Raw genomic sequence first — 16,413 nt, forward strand, 5'->3', positions numbered from 1 at the left:
CTGGGTGCTTCACTCCCCTCCTGTGCAGGCTAGCCCTGCCAGGGGACATGATACCAGTGCTGAGTGGTGACAGGTCTCCTCTCCATCACAGGGACGTGCTGTCCTAGTGCTCTGCTTGCCCAGGGCCAGGGCTGGCTCCATCCCTTGGAACCAGGCACAAACCATACCCTACCCACCAGCACTCGAGCCTCCCCTGGGAGGCAGGGAGGGAAACTGAGGCACGGAGAATTGGCTGAGACCAAAGTCAGCTGTTCAAAGAGGACCCAGATGTCCTGGCTCCAGGCAGAGATCCACACGCAGCTACACAAGGACGGGACGAAGGAGACACTGAATGGCTGCAAGCCCCCTCCCCGCTTCCCCCCTGCCCCGGCAGAGTTCCCAGGTCCCCGACGCAGCCCGGCTGGGCACGTGATGGGACGACACAACCCCCCGCCACGTGTGAAAGGCACAGCAGTTCCCCAAGCCTCCTGCTGATTTGGGGTAGGGGATACTAGTGCCCCAGAGGCAATATGTGGGCATCCCTTGTCCCCCCCATCTTCCCACAGCGGGGCTGGGAGCCCATTGGCCCAAGCTGGGGTGCGTTTGCCTTCCTGCCCCTCCTGGTGGGGCAGCAGGGGTCCCCCCTCAGCACCCAGGGTGGGGGGTGGGCACGCATTCGGGGGCCCCCGGGCGAGCGATGAACTCCAGGTTGATTGGCTTGTCGGCCACCAGGACGATGCGGGACACAGATGTCACTTCCACGCCGCTGGGGTCTGGCCGCACCTCGAAGGCCTGGACAATCTGTGGGGAGAAGGGGGGTGGCAGTGCCTCGGGGGCCCCCTGGGGCCCCTGTCCCAGCTCATGGTGAGTTACCCAGGGCGGGGGGTCTCTGCTCACCCTGGCGAGGGCCAAGTGCATCTCCAGCTCAGCGATGCGGCGGCCAACGCAGGCACGGACCCCGTAGCCAAAGGGGATGGAGCTGAAGGGGTGGTGGGGGGAGCCATGGCCACGGAGCCAGCGCTGGGGCAGGAACTTCTCTGGCTCAGGGAAGTACGTCTCGTCGTGGGACATGGCATAGTGCGCCAGGACAAAGAGGGTCTGTGGGGCAGGAAGGGAGGATTAATGACGCCCACCCTGCCACACTGAATGCAGGGAGGGGTCCCTGTGGCACGGCCCTCACTCACGTTCTTGGGGAAGAGGTAGTCTCCAATGACAATGTCCTTCTCATAGAAGACCCTGGCGTTGGTTGGCACCACAGGGTAGACCCTGGGATATGGGGAGAGTTAGTGGGGGAGAAGGACCCATCTGGGGACCCCGGAGGGAGGGAGCCACAGGCAGGACAGGACCAGGGGGAGCATCTCCTGCTGTGGCTCAATCCCACTCCCCAGGGAGGAGGTGGATGAAAGTGGCCCCAAGTGACTGAAATCCAGCCCTGCACCATGCCTGGCTGGTGCATCCCCTCATGCAGGGGAGAAGGGGCTGGTGACCAGGACCATGGGGCAGAGGCAAGGCTGGGCTGTACCTCAGCGTCTCCTTGATAATGGCCCGAAGCATCGGCATCTTGGGGATATCCTCAGCACCAGGAAACCGGTCGGGAGGCACAACGGCTTTCAGCTCCTGGTACAGGGTCTCCTGGATGCTCAGGTCCCGGGAGAGGTGGTACAGGGCCCAGGAGAGCGTGTTGGAGGTCTGGGGGAGCAGAGTGCCAAGGGGAGTGAGGGAGATGGGGCCAGTACCCACACAGCCTAGTGCCAAGCATGGCACCAGTACAGCGCCAGACAGCCTGTGCTCTGGTGTGCAGGGAAGCCAGGGGTGATGGGGGCAGCAAACATGGGAAAAACTGAGGCAGGAAGCAGGGCAGGGAGCAGAGGGGAGGACAGGGTCTGCACTGAGGGTTTGTCCTGTCAGCCAGCAGCCACCCCAGCCACCAGCCCAGAGCTCGCAGGTCTGGGGATCATGGCTGATCACGGCCCTGTGGCTCTCCCCTGGCACGGAGCTCAGTGGGGATCCCTCGTCAGCGGCTGCCCAGCTCTCACCGTGTCCACGCCGGCCAGCAGCAGCTCGGCCACGCTGCCATAGACCTCATCCAGGCTGAGCCTGCCACTGGCCAGCAGGTAGCTCAGGTAACCAGACACCTCCTTGCCCCGCTCCACCTGCCCCTCCAGCTGCTCCATCTTTCGGTCAATCAGGGTCTTGCCTGCAGGGACAGAGAGTGGGACCCAGCGCTGACAGAGTGAGGGTGGTCAAAAGGACATGTGCCCCCTTTTAAGGATCCTTAGGGAGTCTGATCCTGTCATGCTGGGCGCCCATCGCTCACCAAAGGCGAAGATGGTGTCCCAGCTGTCCAGGTAGCGGTCCCAGAAGGGCAGCACCTTGCGGCTCCATCGGGGCAGGACGGTGGCAAAGATGGAGTTCTTGAACATGAGGTTGATGGAATCGATGAAGCGCTGGGTCTCGGTGGGGACCTGGTGCTTCAGGCACCCGATGCGGGTCTCAAAGAGGATATAGGAGATCCCTGCGGGGGACAGGCCACATTCAGAACCCCATGGGGATGGGAAGAGCGGGGCAGGGCAGGGGTGAGGACCCTCCTACCTTCCAGGGCGAAGCGGTAGAGCAGGTTGGCCACGTCCCCCACCAGCACCCCCGAGGGGCTGCGTCTCCGCTCATCCCGCAGCCGCATCATCAGGTCTGACACCACCTCCCCGATGGCGTCCGCGTACAGCACCGCCTCCGAGGGCTTCAGCAACCGCTTGTTGAGGACCTGGCGCAGGCGATACCAGCGCTCCCCTTCCCTGCACGGGGACGGGGCTCAGCGCTGGGACACGGCTGGGCAGGGGGCAGTTTCCCAGTCCCTGGGTGCATCCTCCCCGTGCCAGGCTGGAACCACCCCAGGGGTCTTTCCACCACCCACGGCCATGCCCTTCTGCTTGGGGGGATATGCTGTTGCAGGAGAGGGAACAATGTGAGCTGCCACTCAGTCCCTACACCCAAGGAAGGGACAGGATCGCCCGCTGCCCTGCAGAGCGCAGCTAAGGCAGGACTCACTCGGTAAAGGGTCCGTAGGGCAGGTGTCGGGTGTCCCGGTGCTCCTTCCACAGCGCCATGTCGCTCCGCATGGGGTACTTGCCCTCCTGCCGTAGCAGCTGCTCCAGCACCACAGGGCTCCCAATGTTGATGTTCTCGTAATGCCCGAAAGTTGACTTCCAGATAGGACCATAGATGCGCCGGGACATCAGCTGCGATGCACCAGAGCACAGCAGGGTGAATGGGACAGGGCCACCGCTGGGGCTGGATCAGTCCCTCCCTGCCTCGATGCTGACTTGCACATGTCCAGCACACTTTGCGCTCATCCCAGGGACCCCTCAGCACCAACTGGGCTCAAGCACCTGCCTCTGACACCCCTCCCAAGCTGGCACCATCCTTGAAGCGCTCTGCAAATGGCTTGGGCTGGTGTTGCCAGGCACACATCCTCTGACAGTACTAACCACACTGGGTGCTGACCTCTGGCACAGGCTGGTGCATCCCCCATGCACCCCAGAGATGTATGGAGGGCCAGGTGGGTCTCTTGGGGAAGCAAGACCAAGAGGGGACAGCAGGGACAGGGACAACTGCCAAGTACATGGCTTTGCCGAGCTGCAGGGACATTGCAGCAGCTGTCAGCAGGTCCAGCACGGCCCCATCTCTGCTAAAGATGGGGACAACAGTCCTTGTGTGGGTCCTTGAACTCGCCAACAGATAAGGGTGGTTAATGATCAGTGGTGGGAGGGCAGTGCCAGGCTGGGGCAGGACTGGACTGCTCCCCGGGCAGGCTGCCAACCCCAGGGCATTGGCCTGGGGCCATGGCCTCACAGGCCAGCTCAGGGACATCCACCAGCATCAGCCCTGCTCTGGGCTCTGCTGGACACAGGTCCCTTCTCCTTGGCTGCACCCAAGGGTGCTGTGCCTGCCTCCCTGCTGGGGAGCACTCTGATGCCCCAAGTGCACTCCTTGGGGACAGCCAGGCACCTCTTTGCAAGTGGATCTTCACAGGACCATGTCCAAGGGGTGCTTCCCATCTCACCCAGGTGCTACCTGAGCCCCTGTGGAGCAGGGACCAAGCCCAGGGGGCAGCAGGGGACCTAGCAGGGAAGCCCCGGTCCCCACTCCCCGCAGCTGCGGGGATGCACGTGGTACAATCTCCCTTGGTGACTGACTGCATCGCAGCCTGCTCCCGGATTCATCTGGATTCATCATCGCGGAGAGACGTTTCGTTCAGTTCCTCCGCGTGGTGGCAGGCGGAGGGGGAGGGATGGATGGCTGCCCCGGTGCCGGTGCCGCAGGCGGTGAACGTGCTGCATGGGGCCGCGGCCGGCTGTGACCCGGGATGAAGCCTGCCCACCGGTGTCAGCTGGCAGCCAGGACCCAACATGGCATAGGCCTCGGAGAGCAGGGCTGAGAGATGCCAGAGCTACCGGGATCGGGGGAAAGCCATCTGCCTGCAAAGCTGGGCCGTGCTTAGAGCCCCAAGGGCAGGAGGGAGCAGCAGGGAGCTCCTGTGCCCAGTCCCTGAGACCCCACTGCCCTGCAACAGTCCCTTCTCCAAACAGCAGTGCCTGGTGCTCTGCGGTGCCAGGGAGGCCTGATCCTGCACACTCCTCCACCCGGTCAGAGCTCCAGGGCACTGGAAGATGCTGCCTGGCTCATGGCCAGCCGAGCCCATCACTTGCTTCATCCGATGTACGAGAACGCATTGACAGAAAAGAACAAACATCTCTGCTTGTCCTTACCCTGGGTACCATCTGCCCAAACACCTGCCTGGCCGCCTGCCCCTGAAACTGCGACCTCTCCAGCTTGTCACGGCCAGAGCAGCTCAGCGATGCCAGGACCCCATGAGCTGTCCCTGAACCTTTCCCTCGGCTGCCTGGCCGGCTCGGGGATGCTGGAGCAGCCCTGAACTGGCAGGACCCTTCCGGGGCCACTCGGTTCTGCGCTGGCCTCTCCACGCTGCTAGTCCAGCATCACCCCTTGGTGCAGGGGGGGTCCCCGGGCCCAGCCCCCCCATCTCCGCCTCCCCCATTCAGCTCCCTGCCGTTACCTGGGAAGCTGTTCCCCCGCCAGGCCATCTCACCCAGCACCCACCTACTCTGTGCCTTGCAAACCAAAGCCCCTGCCGCGCTCAGCACCCTCTCCGCAGCCCACCCGGGAGCCCGTCCGTCCCCCGCGCCCCTCCCAGTCCCCTCGGGCAGGGTCCCCAGCGCCCCGCGCACCCCGCAGCCCCCGGGCCAGGCTGGCCCGGCGCACCTGAAGCCGGTGCGTGTGCAGCAGGTAGCCCCGCAGGAAGAGCCAGACGAAAGTCCGAAACAGCCCCGGCCCCGGTAGCTCCTCCGGTCCCTTCAGCCGCGCCGGCCCCGCCGCTGCCGCCGCCGAGCCCCCGGTCCTGCGCGGCGGCCCCGGGATGCTGCGCGGCGGCGGCGGCGGGCGGGAGCGCAGGAGCAGCGGCAGCAGCGACCACCGAGCCCCACCGCTCGGGCCCGCCATGCTCCGTTAGCAGCGCACGGGACGGGGCGGGCCCGGGAGGCACCGGAGGCGGGGGGGGCGGCACCGGGGGCGGGGCGGGGGGCGGCACGGGGGCGGCAACCGGGCACCGGCACCGGGCGCCGCGCACCGGGTGCTGAGCATCGCGCACCGGCTGCCGCGCGCCGGGTGCTGCGCACTAGGTATGGGGTACGGGGTGCTGCTCATCGGGGCCCAGGCACCAGGCAGTGCATACCGGGCAGGCTGTGCCAGCTGCTGCACACCTGCTACGGGGCCACGGATGCCGGCTGCAGCATACTGGGTACCAGGCACCCTGGGTACCACGTTGCTATACACCAGTTACTGTACACCAGTCACTGCTCAGCGGCATCACACGCTATGCACCGCGTGGTTGGTACTTGGAAATGGCATCAGCAGTACCCGGTGCTGTGTACTCGTGCCATGCACTGTGCACTGCACAACGATACTAGGTGGCTGGCAGCCAGCACTGGCATGGCATGGTAAGCACAGCACCCTGAGGACAACGTAGCATGTCACATTGGTACAAGCACCGGGCACTGCTCGCCAGGGACCAGTGCTGCACAAGGCACCATGCATCATGTGCCAGCACCAGCATCATGATCTGGCACTGGGTACCTCAGCCCAGACCCTGCACATCCTGCATCAGTACCAGCCTCACCACTGGGCCTACTTTTCAGGGCTGCTGCCCTCCTGGCCTGAAATCTCCTGCCCTGCCTTCATGTCCTGCCTGTCGTACCCCTGTCCCTGTGCAGTACAGGCTGGTGTCCCAAGGAACTGGGTCTAAGCTGTCCCAGGGCCTCTTCTCAGCACTTCCTCCAGGAGCCCAGATGATGACACTTTGGCATGCCCTAGCATGTGTGGCTGCTAGCAACCCAGACAGAGGCAGGTTTGGTTTGTCTTCACACCAGGGAGAGCATGGTACCAGCTCCTGCCTCAACCTGGTGCAGGCCAACCTCTCCAGCCCACAAGCAGGGCTCTGCTGCAGTGGTGTCTGGGGCCACGGTCACACGACATGTCCCCTCTGGCCAGCCTGGCACTGCCACCAGGTCCTGGAGCCATGGGGTAGGGCGCTGCTCTGCCCAGATGTCACTCCTGGGGCAGCAGTCACCGTGCCTCTGCTGGGACATCAACCTCTGATCATTAACCGCTCTTATCGGGTGGTGGGTTCAAGGTCCTGACCAGGGAGGTCTTGTCCCCAGGTTGGGCAGGCAGCTCAGAGCACAGAGTGGTTGCTCTCCCCCCCGGATCCTCCCTGTGGTACGGGGATGTCCCGGGCTGGGCTCCCGGCTGGTGCCTGCTGTGCTCCCTGCCAGTGGGGTCGGGGCTGGGGGTGCAGGACCCGGGCATCCCTGTGCCGGCAGGCATCGGGAGGCACCGAGGCTAAGGGAGCCTCAGCCAAGCCTGAGCGCCTGCCGCCACCTCATGGCTGATCGCAGACAGCTCTGCAGCTCGCCCTGCCCCAGCCGGGCAGGAGCAGGGGCAGCGGCACAGCCGGGCCCCGAGGCAGCTTCCAGAATAGCACCGTGAGGCTCTCGCTCCCCGCGGCTGGGGACCCCTCGGCCACTCCCCGCCTGTGTGGCCCCGTTTCTCCTCGCTGGGAAGTGGGAGCCGGCCACCTCTTTCTGTTTAAAGCCACTGCTCCTTGCAAAAATAGTAAAAAAGACAGGCCCTAGTAAAAAGTCTTTCTTATAAACCCCTTTATATATTAGAAGTCTGCAATAAAGTGTGCCCAGAGCCTTCTCTTCTCCAGGTTGAACAACTCCAACTCTCTCAGCCTGTCTTCATGGAAGAGGGGTTCCAGCCCTCTGATGATTTTTGTGACCCTCCTCTAGTCCTGCTTTAGCAGGTCCATGCCTCTCTTGTGCTGTGGCCCTCCTCTAGTCCTGCTTTAGCAGTTCCATGCCTCTCTTGTGCTGAGGACCGCAGAGCTGGACACAGTACTCCAGGTGGGGTCTTACGAGAGTAGAATGGAGGGGGAGGATCACCTCCCTTGACATGCTGGCCACGCTTCTTGTTCTGCAGTCCCAGATCGGCTTTCTGGGCCGCAAGGCACGCCGCAATCTCATTTACTAATTTTCATCCACTAGTATCCCTAAGTCCTTCTTCACAGGGCTGCTCTCCACCCATCCATCCCTCCATCCATCATCCATCCCTCCACCCATTCCTCCCTCCCTCTCCCAGCAGGTATTGGTACTGTGGTTGCTTCCACAAGTGCAGGACCTCGCACTTGGCCCTGTGGAAGGGCAGAGGCTTCACCACCGCAGCGCTGGCCGCGGCGGCTCCCGGGGCCCGTCCCCGCTGTGCCCGCAGCCAGCCGGGGTGAGGGGGGGCACAGGCATCCCGGCTCGTTCCAGCAGCCGCCGCTAGGCTGTGCTCCCCGCCGTCGGACCGCGAGAGGCAGCGGGGGCTCCGCCGGGGCCGGCTGCCAGGGCTGAGGAGGAGGCCGAGGAAGGGGGGGTCGGGTGAGTCACCCCCTCCCCCAGAGCCGCCCGGCGGGGACTTCCGAAGGGAAGCGGCCGGGCCATGACACATCCGCAGCCGGAGGATGCCGCGGGGAGCCGGGGGCACCGCTAGCTCAGGCAAGTCCCCCCGTGCGCGGCCAGCCATCGTCCCACCTTGTGACGAGTGGGGCACAGGCAGGAGAGCAAACGCTGCTTTTATCATGGGGACCGGGGCTGGGGGTGGCAGGTCCCGTCCTGTGTGTCCCTCTGCCCCAGGGATACTGTCACTCCACTCATCCCACAGCGGCACCATCAGGCCCAATTTCACCTCACTGGTGAGACCTGTGGGTGCAGAGACAGGCACCGTGAGACCCCCCTGCTGCTCTGCCCCTCAACCCATCCACCACACACTGCTGATGGAGTGCTGTCCCCAACACGGAGGGTCCTGGCTGCCGGTACGGAGTGACAGCTTCTTTACGTGACTTGGGCTGTGTCACCCGGGGGCTGGAAACTTTTCCCAGGGCTGGATACACTAACCCCCATTTGCTCTCCCACAGTGGGGGGAGAAGCGGGGTGTCCCAGGGGAGGGCATCCCCTGACTCACCCCCAGGAAAGCCCAGGCTGTGAGAAGGCTGAGCCCGGGGTCCCAGGGACTGTAAATAGCGTTTGACTGGGGATGGTCTGTCACGCCAGCTGTGTGTCACTGCACTGTCACTACTTGAGTCATGAGCTATGCTGGGGCCAGTGGAGCAGCTCAGGGGGGACATGGGGAGATCCAAAGGAATGGAGACAAATCCCAGGCCTGGAGACAGCTACTCTTCTCCCACATAGAGGGTTCAAGTGGGACCCTCTTGTGCCTCTCTCAAAGGCCCCCATCTCCTTGTTTCCCCTTCTCTGACTCCTTAGATCTGAGCAGGGGCCTGGGGACGGCACAAAGCTTTTGAAACAAGAGGTAAATCAACCATCATGATGGTGTGTGTGTCCCCCACGTGGGGCTTATCAGCCAGCAGCAAGCTCTGCTCTGGGTTCCCCCTGCCTTGCGCCCCGTGGGATCCTGGCAGGCCAGGACCTTTCCCTGAGGACGTGGGAGCGGGATGCAGATGGAGCTCTGGGCTGGCGGCCTGTTATCACAGGAGACAGGAGGCAGCCTCAGGCTGCTCTCAAGTGGTCCTGGCTGATTAGTGACTTCAAGTGCCTACAGAATTATTCTAAGTCAAGTAGGCACGATGGGACCCAACCTGGGACCAAGGAAACCAGCGCCAGGCTTTGCTGGGGCATCCCCCATCACCTCTGCTTCCCACCAAGCCCTCAGAGATGGGGATGTGTCCCCCCTCCAGCTGCTCCCCTTGCCCCTTACTCCTCCTGCAAAGGGCTGTTTGCTGCAGCCCAAAGCAAACCTGATTTTATCTCCCGGCTCCAGTTCCCTTGGCTGTGGGCCACGGTCGATGCCTCCCACGCAGGACTTGTGAAGCCCATTCGGGGACCCGTGCACAGAGCGGGCTGTGTACACTGCCACATGACATCATGTTTACAGCCTGCGGGGGCCCAAGGACACCACCTCCCAGTGGCATCGCTCCCAGCCCAAGCAATGTGTGTCCTGCCCGTGGCCGGACAGATGGACGTGCAGGCAGCTGGGGGGAGCAGGACTAGCCACGGCACCATGCCTGCCTGGAGAGGGCTGGTTGCAGTTTCTCACTGTAATCTGGTCTCCCTGGCCTCAGTTTCCCCTCTGGGCAGTGGAGAGCAGATCCCATACTAGCAGCGAGGGTGCACTGTGGAGCAGCATAAGGTCAGGACCTCAAATTGTTGTTCAGAGAGAAAGGCCAATTTTTTCCCCTAGGGACATGGATGTTCCCTTCTCTCCCAGGACAGAGCTGTGTCTTTTCTGCTGCTGAGGCTGTTGGGAAAGAGCAACAACATCCAGGGCCACAGGGGTCACTAAGGAGCGCTAGGGCCATCCATCCACCCATCCATCCATCCATCCATCCACCCATCCATCCATCCATCCATCCATCCATCCATCCATCCATCCATCCACACTTGCATACAGCTTTCTATCTCACAGCCATCTCTCCATCCACCTACTGAGCTGCCTATGCACTCACCCATTCATCCATCGACAAATGCCTGCATCACTCTTCCCACCCACCCACACAACTACCTGCCTGTCCATCCGGCTAGCCACCCACCCATCTGTCTGTCCATCCTCGCATCCATTCTCCCATCCATCCATCCATCCATCCATCCATCCATCCATCCATCCATTCATCCATCTGCCTGTTCGTGCTCGAGTGATGTCCAGCCAGTGAACAGCCCTCCTCAGATTTAGGGGGGCATGTGCGTGTCGGGAACCATGTGGATCACCAAGGGCAGGGATGTCCTAGGCTGTGTCCAGCCATGGGGCAGGGGCTGGCAGTGCTGGCCGGGAGGAGGCGGGGGACATGTCTAATTTAAGAACGGGCCCCGCGGTCGCTGTCAGCACCGGGCAGCTCTGATCTGCGGACAGGTCCTCATCAGCTCCGCTTGCCGCCCGCCAGCCCGACATGAAAGGGCTCTGCGCCCCGATAAGGCCCCAGACGCTCGGCCCTGGAGGTGGGCAGCACTGTGGCTGGGCCTGGGGCACCCCCAGGCAGTGAGGGTCCCAGATTCACTGTCACCCCAGCACCACGGGGCTTGTGTGTTTGCATCAGTCAAGGAGCTCAGCCCTAGGGGCTGCCTTCTGTTTTGGGCACCAGCTCATGCCCTGTGTCACCATGAGTTCCCACTGGTGACATGACCAGGGAGGGCTCTGTCCCCACGGCTGCCACCAGCCCTTCCATTGGCTGTTACCCTGCACTGGAGTCCCCCAACTGCGAGCGGCCGTGGATGGGGACCATGTTGTTTTAATAAGATCATTCTCCTCCTGCCGTGAGGTCGCAACCCCAGGCTGATGACATCACAGCGCGCTGCCATGGAGATGCCGGGATGTCACAAACACAGCTCGATGACCTCACTGCAGGAGCAGGAGATGGGGCCAACCTGGGTTTGATCGCCAATGTCCTCGGGAATAAAGGAGGGGAGGGACGCTGGGAAAGTATGCGGCTGCTGAGCGCCGGGGTGTTTGGGTTGGAAATCGCTGCGCTTTCCCCACAGCAGGAAAGGCCCGTTCCTTCCTCCCCCCATCTGCTCCCTCCCAACGGCCAGAGCCCCCCAAGCTTGTGGCCGCAGGGCAGGGGGGCTAGGGGAGTGGGGCACCCCCATCCCTCCCCTTGGAGCCATGCAGTGGGGAGTGAGAGCCGGAGCTCAGCACAGCACAGGGGCACCAGCTTAGGGGTAGAGGGGGCTGTAGAGGGTGGCTGTGTCCTTGAGCAGGGTGGGGCACTCAAGGGGTGCTTTGTCCCAGAAGCAGGATGAGGTCCACTGGAGATGCTGTCGCACGGGGCTGGGTGTCTGGAAGAGGTCTCCTGTTCCCCAAGGGAATCTCAACGCTCTGCTGCTACATGGGGACATGATTCCCCATCACAGCACCCTGCAGCTGGACCCAAAAGCACCCGTCAGCCCTGTCCAGCAACCCAATAGCCATCCCCTCCCCAGCACATAACCAGCAGCATCTCCTGTGGACCAGCCCACAGTGCCCCATCAACCTTCCCCTCTGCAGTCCAGTTCTCCATCCTCCACACACAGAACCTAACACTGGGGAAACTGCGGGTGGTTGGGGGGACACAGTCCCCCCTCCTCAGCGCTGCAGGGGTGCAGGGGTGCCTGCTCTCCCCCTGCATCACTCATCATTAATTTCCATCAGTGGCCAAGCGGGGCCGGGGCTGCCCGGGGGTGGCCGAGGAACACGGCGCTTTCCCCTGATAGCAAAAATAAATACATTAAAATTCTTGCAGGAGGCAGAAGAATGCGGGACGGCAGGAAAAAATTGTTTTATAATTTGTAATAACACAAAAGCGGGGGGGGGGATGTTGAGCTGCAAGAGGCGAGGGAAGGCAGAGACAAAGGATCAGCTGTGGTGGAGGAGGCTGGTTTGGGGTGGTGGTGGTGGCATCCCGTCACCCATAGCCCTCGCTCACTGTCACCACTGTGGCTTTGTCCCCTGCAGGATGTGGCCCTTTGGGTTTTGTTGCAGAAGGGTGTGTGTGTGAGCAAACTCCTGGGGCTGGGGATGCAGGCAATCGCCCCCATGGCTGCTTAAGCAAGTCTCAACATCTCCGTGCCTCACTTTCCTTGCTAAAGGGGGATTTTTATGGAACTGGGAGAAATCTGGGTTGCAGGGGCAAATCCCGGGCACCCCCTTGGCCTCAGTCTCCTGGTACAGGCACCAGGTAAGGCTCTTGGCTTTGTCCATCCTTTCCCACCAGCCCCTCTCAGGGGGTTTCACCACAGGGCCAGTTCCCATGTAGGTTCTGTGAGCATCGCACCCCCCCGGCCCCCTCCTGCCTTGCGTGAAGCTGGGACATGATAAGGTGAGCTGCTGTGCGCCAGCCGCACCTGCTCGCTGGGACGGGGCTCCCCCTCCTCCCGCTCTCCTCTTTGGGGCAAAATCAAAGGGATTTTTCTGCCCTTAGGAAATCAGATAAAGGCTTCTCACCTGCCCCGCGCTGCCTTTGCGAGGGGGCTGGGCGCTTGGGGCGGGGGGACAACAGGCACTTTCAACATGCCAGCAGATGAGCTGTACCTTGCAGTGAGCCGCTGTGGAGCTCTGCTTGCTGGGGCCCTGGGCACGGTGTCAGTCTGTCCCCAGCCGTGGCAGGGATGTTCCCTCCCCAAGAGCTGCCTGTTGCTGGCTTCCCCCCTAGATTCGAGGTGATGGGATTCCTGTAGGGCAGGTAGAATGGAACCTGGTGGGTGAAAGCAAAAGACTTCGGGGACTGGATATGATGCAGCAGCCCAGATGCAGTGTGCAGCTCATGGAAGGTCCCTGTGTCCCTGTGCTGCAGCCAGGACAATTCAATCCTGGTCACCATGCCAAGGGTGCAGAGTGGGAGCCCAGTGCCTGTGTGGGAGGGCATGGAAGGAGCAGGTGGGAAACCTCCAGAGATGGTGGGAGTCTCTTACCTCCTGTGCCCAGGAGGGAGAGGAGATCGTGCCAAGCTGCAGATATAACCTGAGTCATTTACCACTGAATGTTGCTGGTGGGGAGTGAACATGCCTGGGAGAAGGGGCAAAGCCACTGGTGATGGGGCAAAGGGATCAATGATGCGCAAGTCAGGGGCTGCAGATGAAGGGTACTCTCCCAGGTAGGGGGGCAGAGTCCAAATCGCTGCTGGATGGGGGGATGAGCTCAGCAGCTGCAAGGGTGCTCTGCTTTGCCCATTGCTGGTGGCAGACACCCTGTTTCCCTTGGGGTAACTCAGTGGGCTGGCTGGGTACTCAGCGGAGGTGGGTGCAGAGGTGGATCAGGACCCCCCAGGGTGTCTGTCCCAGCCCCACAATCTGTGGCCCGGATGCTGCAAGGCTGGGAGCTGCATCCCCAAGCTCTGCTGTGAGTCAGGGATGGTGCAAGAGGAAATAGAGACCCAGCGCCCTGGGTTGAGTCCTGGGCACCATTTCTGAGGCTGCTGGGGGCGGGGGGGGCGGGGGGGAAGAAAATTGGGGTGACAGCCTACGGGCACTGTCTTCTGTCCCCAGCTGCCCAGCCCTAGTGTGGCCCCCTGCTACCTCCCGGGTGCCTGGCCTTCCTCCTGCCCCAGGCATCTCCTGCTGCCTACTGTGATCCGGTGCTGAGGGCTGTCTCCCTCCTGGGTCCTGGCTGCACCTGAGGTGAGATCACCATAAACAAGCTGGCCCTCGCCGCCGCACTCTTCCCGTGGTCTCTTTGCTCCTGGGGCTTGCTCCCATCATCCACCTGCATGTCCCCCTGCCCCAGGGATGTCTCCCCAGAGGAATGTTGTAGCCAAATGTCGGGAGATGCCCGGAGGTGGAGGTCAGTCCTCCAGCGTCCTCAGGCAGGACAGACTGGTCCGACGGCAGGCAGGACCATGGAGCCAGGCTTGTGCCAGGCAGACCCAATACAGAGGCAGGGATGTGCTGGGAGGCAACTCAGGGATGCCAGGTTTGGGCAAGGCCATAACAGGGTCGTCAGGGTCGGGCAGGAGAGTGATGGGCAGGTGCCAGGGGGCACCTCGAGGCCAGGTCTGGCAGGGCGTCACCAGGACCCAAAGTGGAGCCAGGCAGGGCTGCGGGGCTGAGTCGGACTGTGCCAGGCGGGGCTGTGCCAGGCAGTGCCGTGGCAGGTCCCCAGGGCTGCGGGGAACAGGGTTGTGCCGGCCAGACACCGCTAAAAGGGGTACACGTTCAAGCGCGGTGCGGGACGCGGGGCCGGGCAAGCTGCGGCCACCGTCCCACTGCCGGAGAGTGCCCGTGGCCGTGGCCGTGCCCACGCCGCGGCCGTGGCTGCGCGCCGGGAGCCGAGCTTGGCACTCAGGAGTCCCCCCGCCCGGCCCGCCCTGTCCGTCCCCCCGGGCTCCGGTTTCCCTGTCGGAGGCAGATGCTTTCGCAGCCCCGTCCCTCCTCCTCCTTCGCCGGAGCAGCCTCCGCGCCGCGCTCCAGCCGCTCGGAGGTGCTTGCCCAGCCCAGCCCAGCCCAGCCCAGCCCCGCCGGCCGCGGTGCCCGCCCGCCCGCCCGCCCGGCGGAGGGAGGCAGCGGGCACCCACCCGCCGCGGCCCCGGCCGGACCGTCCGGGCGGCGGCGAGCCCTGCTGCCCGGCTTCCCGAGGGGGGCGCGGAGGGGGCTCGGTGCTCTCCTCAGCCCTGGCAGGATGCTGCCTCCCTCCCGGACCCAGCTGGGGCTCTTCTTCATCCTCCTCTGCCCCGCCAACATCATCGGGCTCTGGTGGTGAGTACGACATCCCGGGGTGGGTGCCAAGAGGGTCCCTCGGTCTCGGGGGGTGATCCCCTGGCCCCAGCCTGGGGACAACACAGTACCCTACGCCCAGGGCACCCCTTCGGTGGGGACTGCTGCTCTCTGGCCAGGAGGATCCGGTCAGGGGGACCCACACGCTGTCGGAGTTCGGGCACACGAGTGTGTTGGGGACAGCAGGCGGGGGGACCCCCAGGGGTATGGGGTACCCGGGACCTGCGGAGAGAGCTGCCTCCCCGCACCCCATGCCTGCAGCTTGGGAGGGTTGAATGCTTGGGGTGGGGGGGGGAGAAGCGGGGGTAGGGGCCTCCAGAACCCTCCAATAAGTCAACTTTAATTAAAAGCCCGAGGGTCCCTACGGTGTCACCTCCCGAGTGGTGGCCTGGACACGGCGGGGACAAAACCCCTGTTTGTAATGGTGCCTTCATCAAAGGCAGACGGTGCCTTGCAGGATACCGGAGGGGGTGGGGGATTCATTACAGGCGCAGAGCTGGGACCCAGCCTTGGAAAGCACAGGTATCTGTCGAAACATGAACTATTTAAATCTATTAAGAATTTCACCCAGCCTGTCTTTATCCGGTTTTAAGTGCTTAGATTCCAGCTCCCCGGCGTGCCGTCCGGGCTATCATTCATTATCTGAGGCTATTCGTCTCCACATTGTCACACTCTTTTGACCCCTAAAATAAAGCTCTCCATAAGCCTTTCCCCTCCCGGTCCCCTGCCTGCCCGCTGGTGATTTATTCTGCAGCTCCATCCCCTTCACTAGCCCTGGCTCCGGGAGTGCAGGGCAAAAGGAGGAGGACTCAGTGGGTATAAATGATGCTGTTAGGGTCAGATGTACACCAGCTGAGCTTAGTCCTGGAGCCCAAGCACTGTGTTTATTGCCAGAGAAGGTGTTAACGTGGGTCTGAGAGGGACTTACCTCGGGTTTTTCACTGGAGGAGGGGAGATCCAGGTATATTGAGCCTTGGTAGGGGTAGGGTGCATGTGGGGAACCCCCTGCTCCCCACCACCTGCCTGGGGGTAGCTGTGCCATGCTTGGGCACAGTCCTTCCTGCTGCCCAAGAACAGCTGTTTTTCCTTGGCTAACTTTCAGACTGCTGCTCTGCACACACGGCAGCGATACTGAGATACTGACCCTTCAGCTCTCCCTGCTTTCTTTGCCCCATCCCCATCAGTACCCAGCCGGTGAGCCCTCACCCCCAAGCTCATGCCCTGCATTCCAGCTCCTGCACACTGGTGCTATGCTGCTTATGGCTGGAGTGGGCAGGAGTGAAACAGGAGCTCACATTGCCTTCAATTTAGGGGGCAGGCAGATGGTACTGGGAAGGGCAGAGTGCTGGCGTTCCACTGCCCTGTGCCCTAGCTGCTTAGAGCCGCGTTTCACTGCCAAGCCTGGGTCCTGCTGGTGCTGTGACCATGCCGTGCGTGCGCTGGCAGTGCTGGCTTGGGGAGATTAGCAGGATTTGGCAGAGGAGGGCGAGGGGTCAGACTTGTTTTTTCTTCTCTTAAAAAAAGAAGAAGAAAAGGAACCTTTAATTTAAGAATAATAACCCAGCTGCACGCAGGGCAGCCGAATGTGCCGGGCAGCAGAGCAGCCGCAAGGGGATGACCA

The 16,413-nt window shown here is 62.7% G+C and overlaps 1 protein-coding gene across 1 annotated transcript; it reads right to left on the reverse strand.

The window, feature by feature from the left end:
- Positions 1 to 228: 228 nt before the first annotated feature.
- On the reverse strand, positions 229 to 5,525 carry LOC115608939 (sterol 26-hydroxylase, mitochondrial). The gene is made up of 9 exons (XM_030488500.1): positions 5,260 to 5,525; positions 3,025 to 3,215; positions 2,572 to 2,771; positions 2,297 to 2,494; positions 2,016 to 2,176; positions 1,502 to 1,668; positions 1,164 to 1,245; positions 877 to 1,077; positions 229 to 780 (listed from the first exon to the last, which is right to left on the reverse strand). The coding sequence occupies exons 1-9, from the start codon at positions 5,494 to 5,496 to the stop codon at positions 625 to 627; spliced, it is 1,593 nt and encodes a 530-aa protein (XP_030344360.1). The 5' UTR covers positions 5,497 to 5,525; the 3' UTR covers positions 229 to 624.
- Between the last annotated feature and the right edge of the window lie 10,888 nt (positions 5,526 to 16,413).

This window comes from Strigops habroptila, chromosome 5 (assembly GCF_004027225.2).
Source record: "Strigops habroptila isolate Jane chromosome 5, bStrHab1.2.pri, whole genome shotgun sequence".
Lineage (NCBI taxonomy): Eukaryota > Metazoa > Chordata > Aves > Psittaciformes > Psittacidae > Strigops > Strigops habroptila.

Bases quoted from the DNA above. Each gene is read 5' to 3' on its own strand.
- LOC115608939 (XM_030488500.1), bottom strand. From the start codon at position 5,496: ATGGCGGGCCCGAGCGGTGGGGCTCGGTGGTCGCTGCTGCCGCTGCTC. The intron at 2,495-2,571 runs GTAGGAGGGTCC...TGTCCCCCGCAG, and splicing joins CTACCGCTTCGCCCTGGAAG to GGATCTCCTATATCCTCTTT. The intron at 2,177-2,296 runs GTGAGCGATGGG...CTGTCCCTGCAG, and splicing joins GGACACCATCTTCGCCTTTG to GCAAGACCCTGATTGACCGA.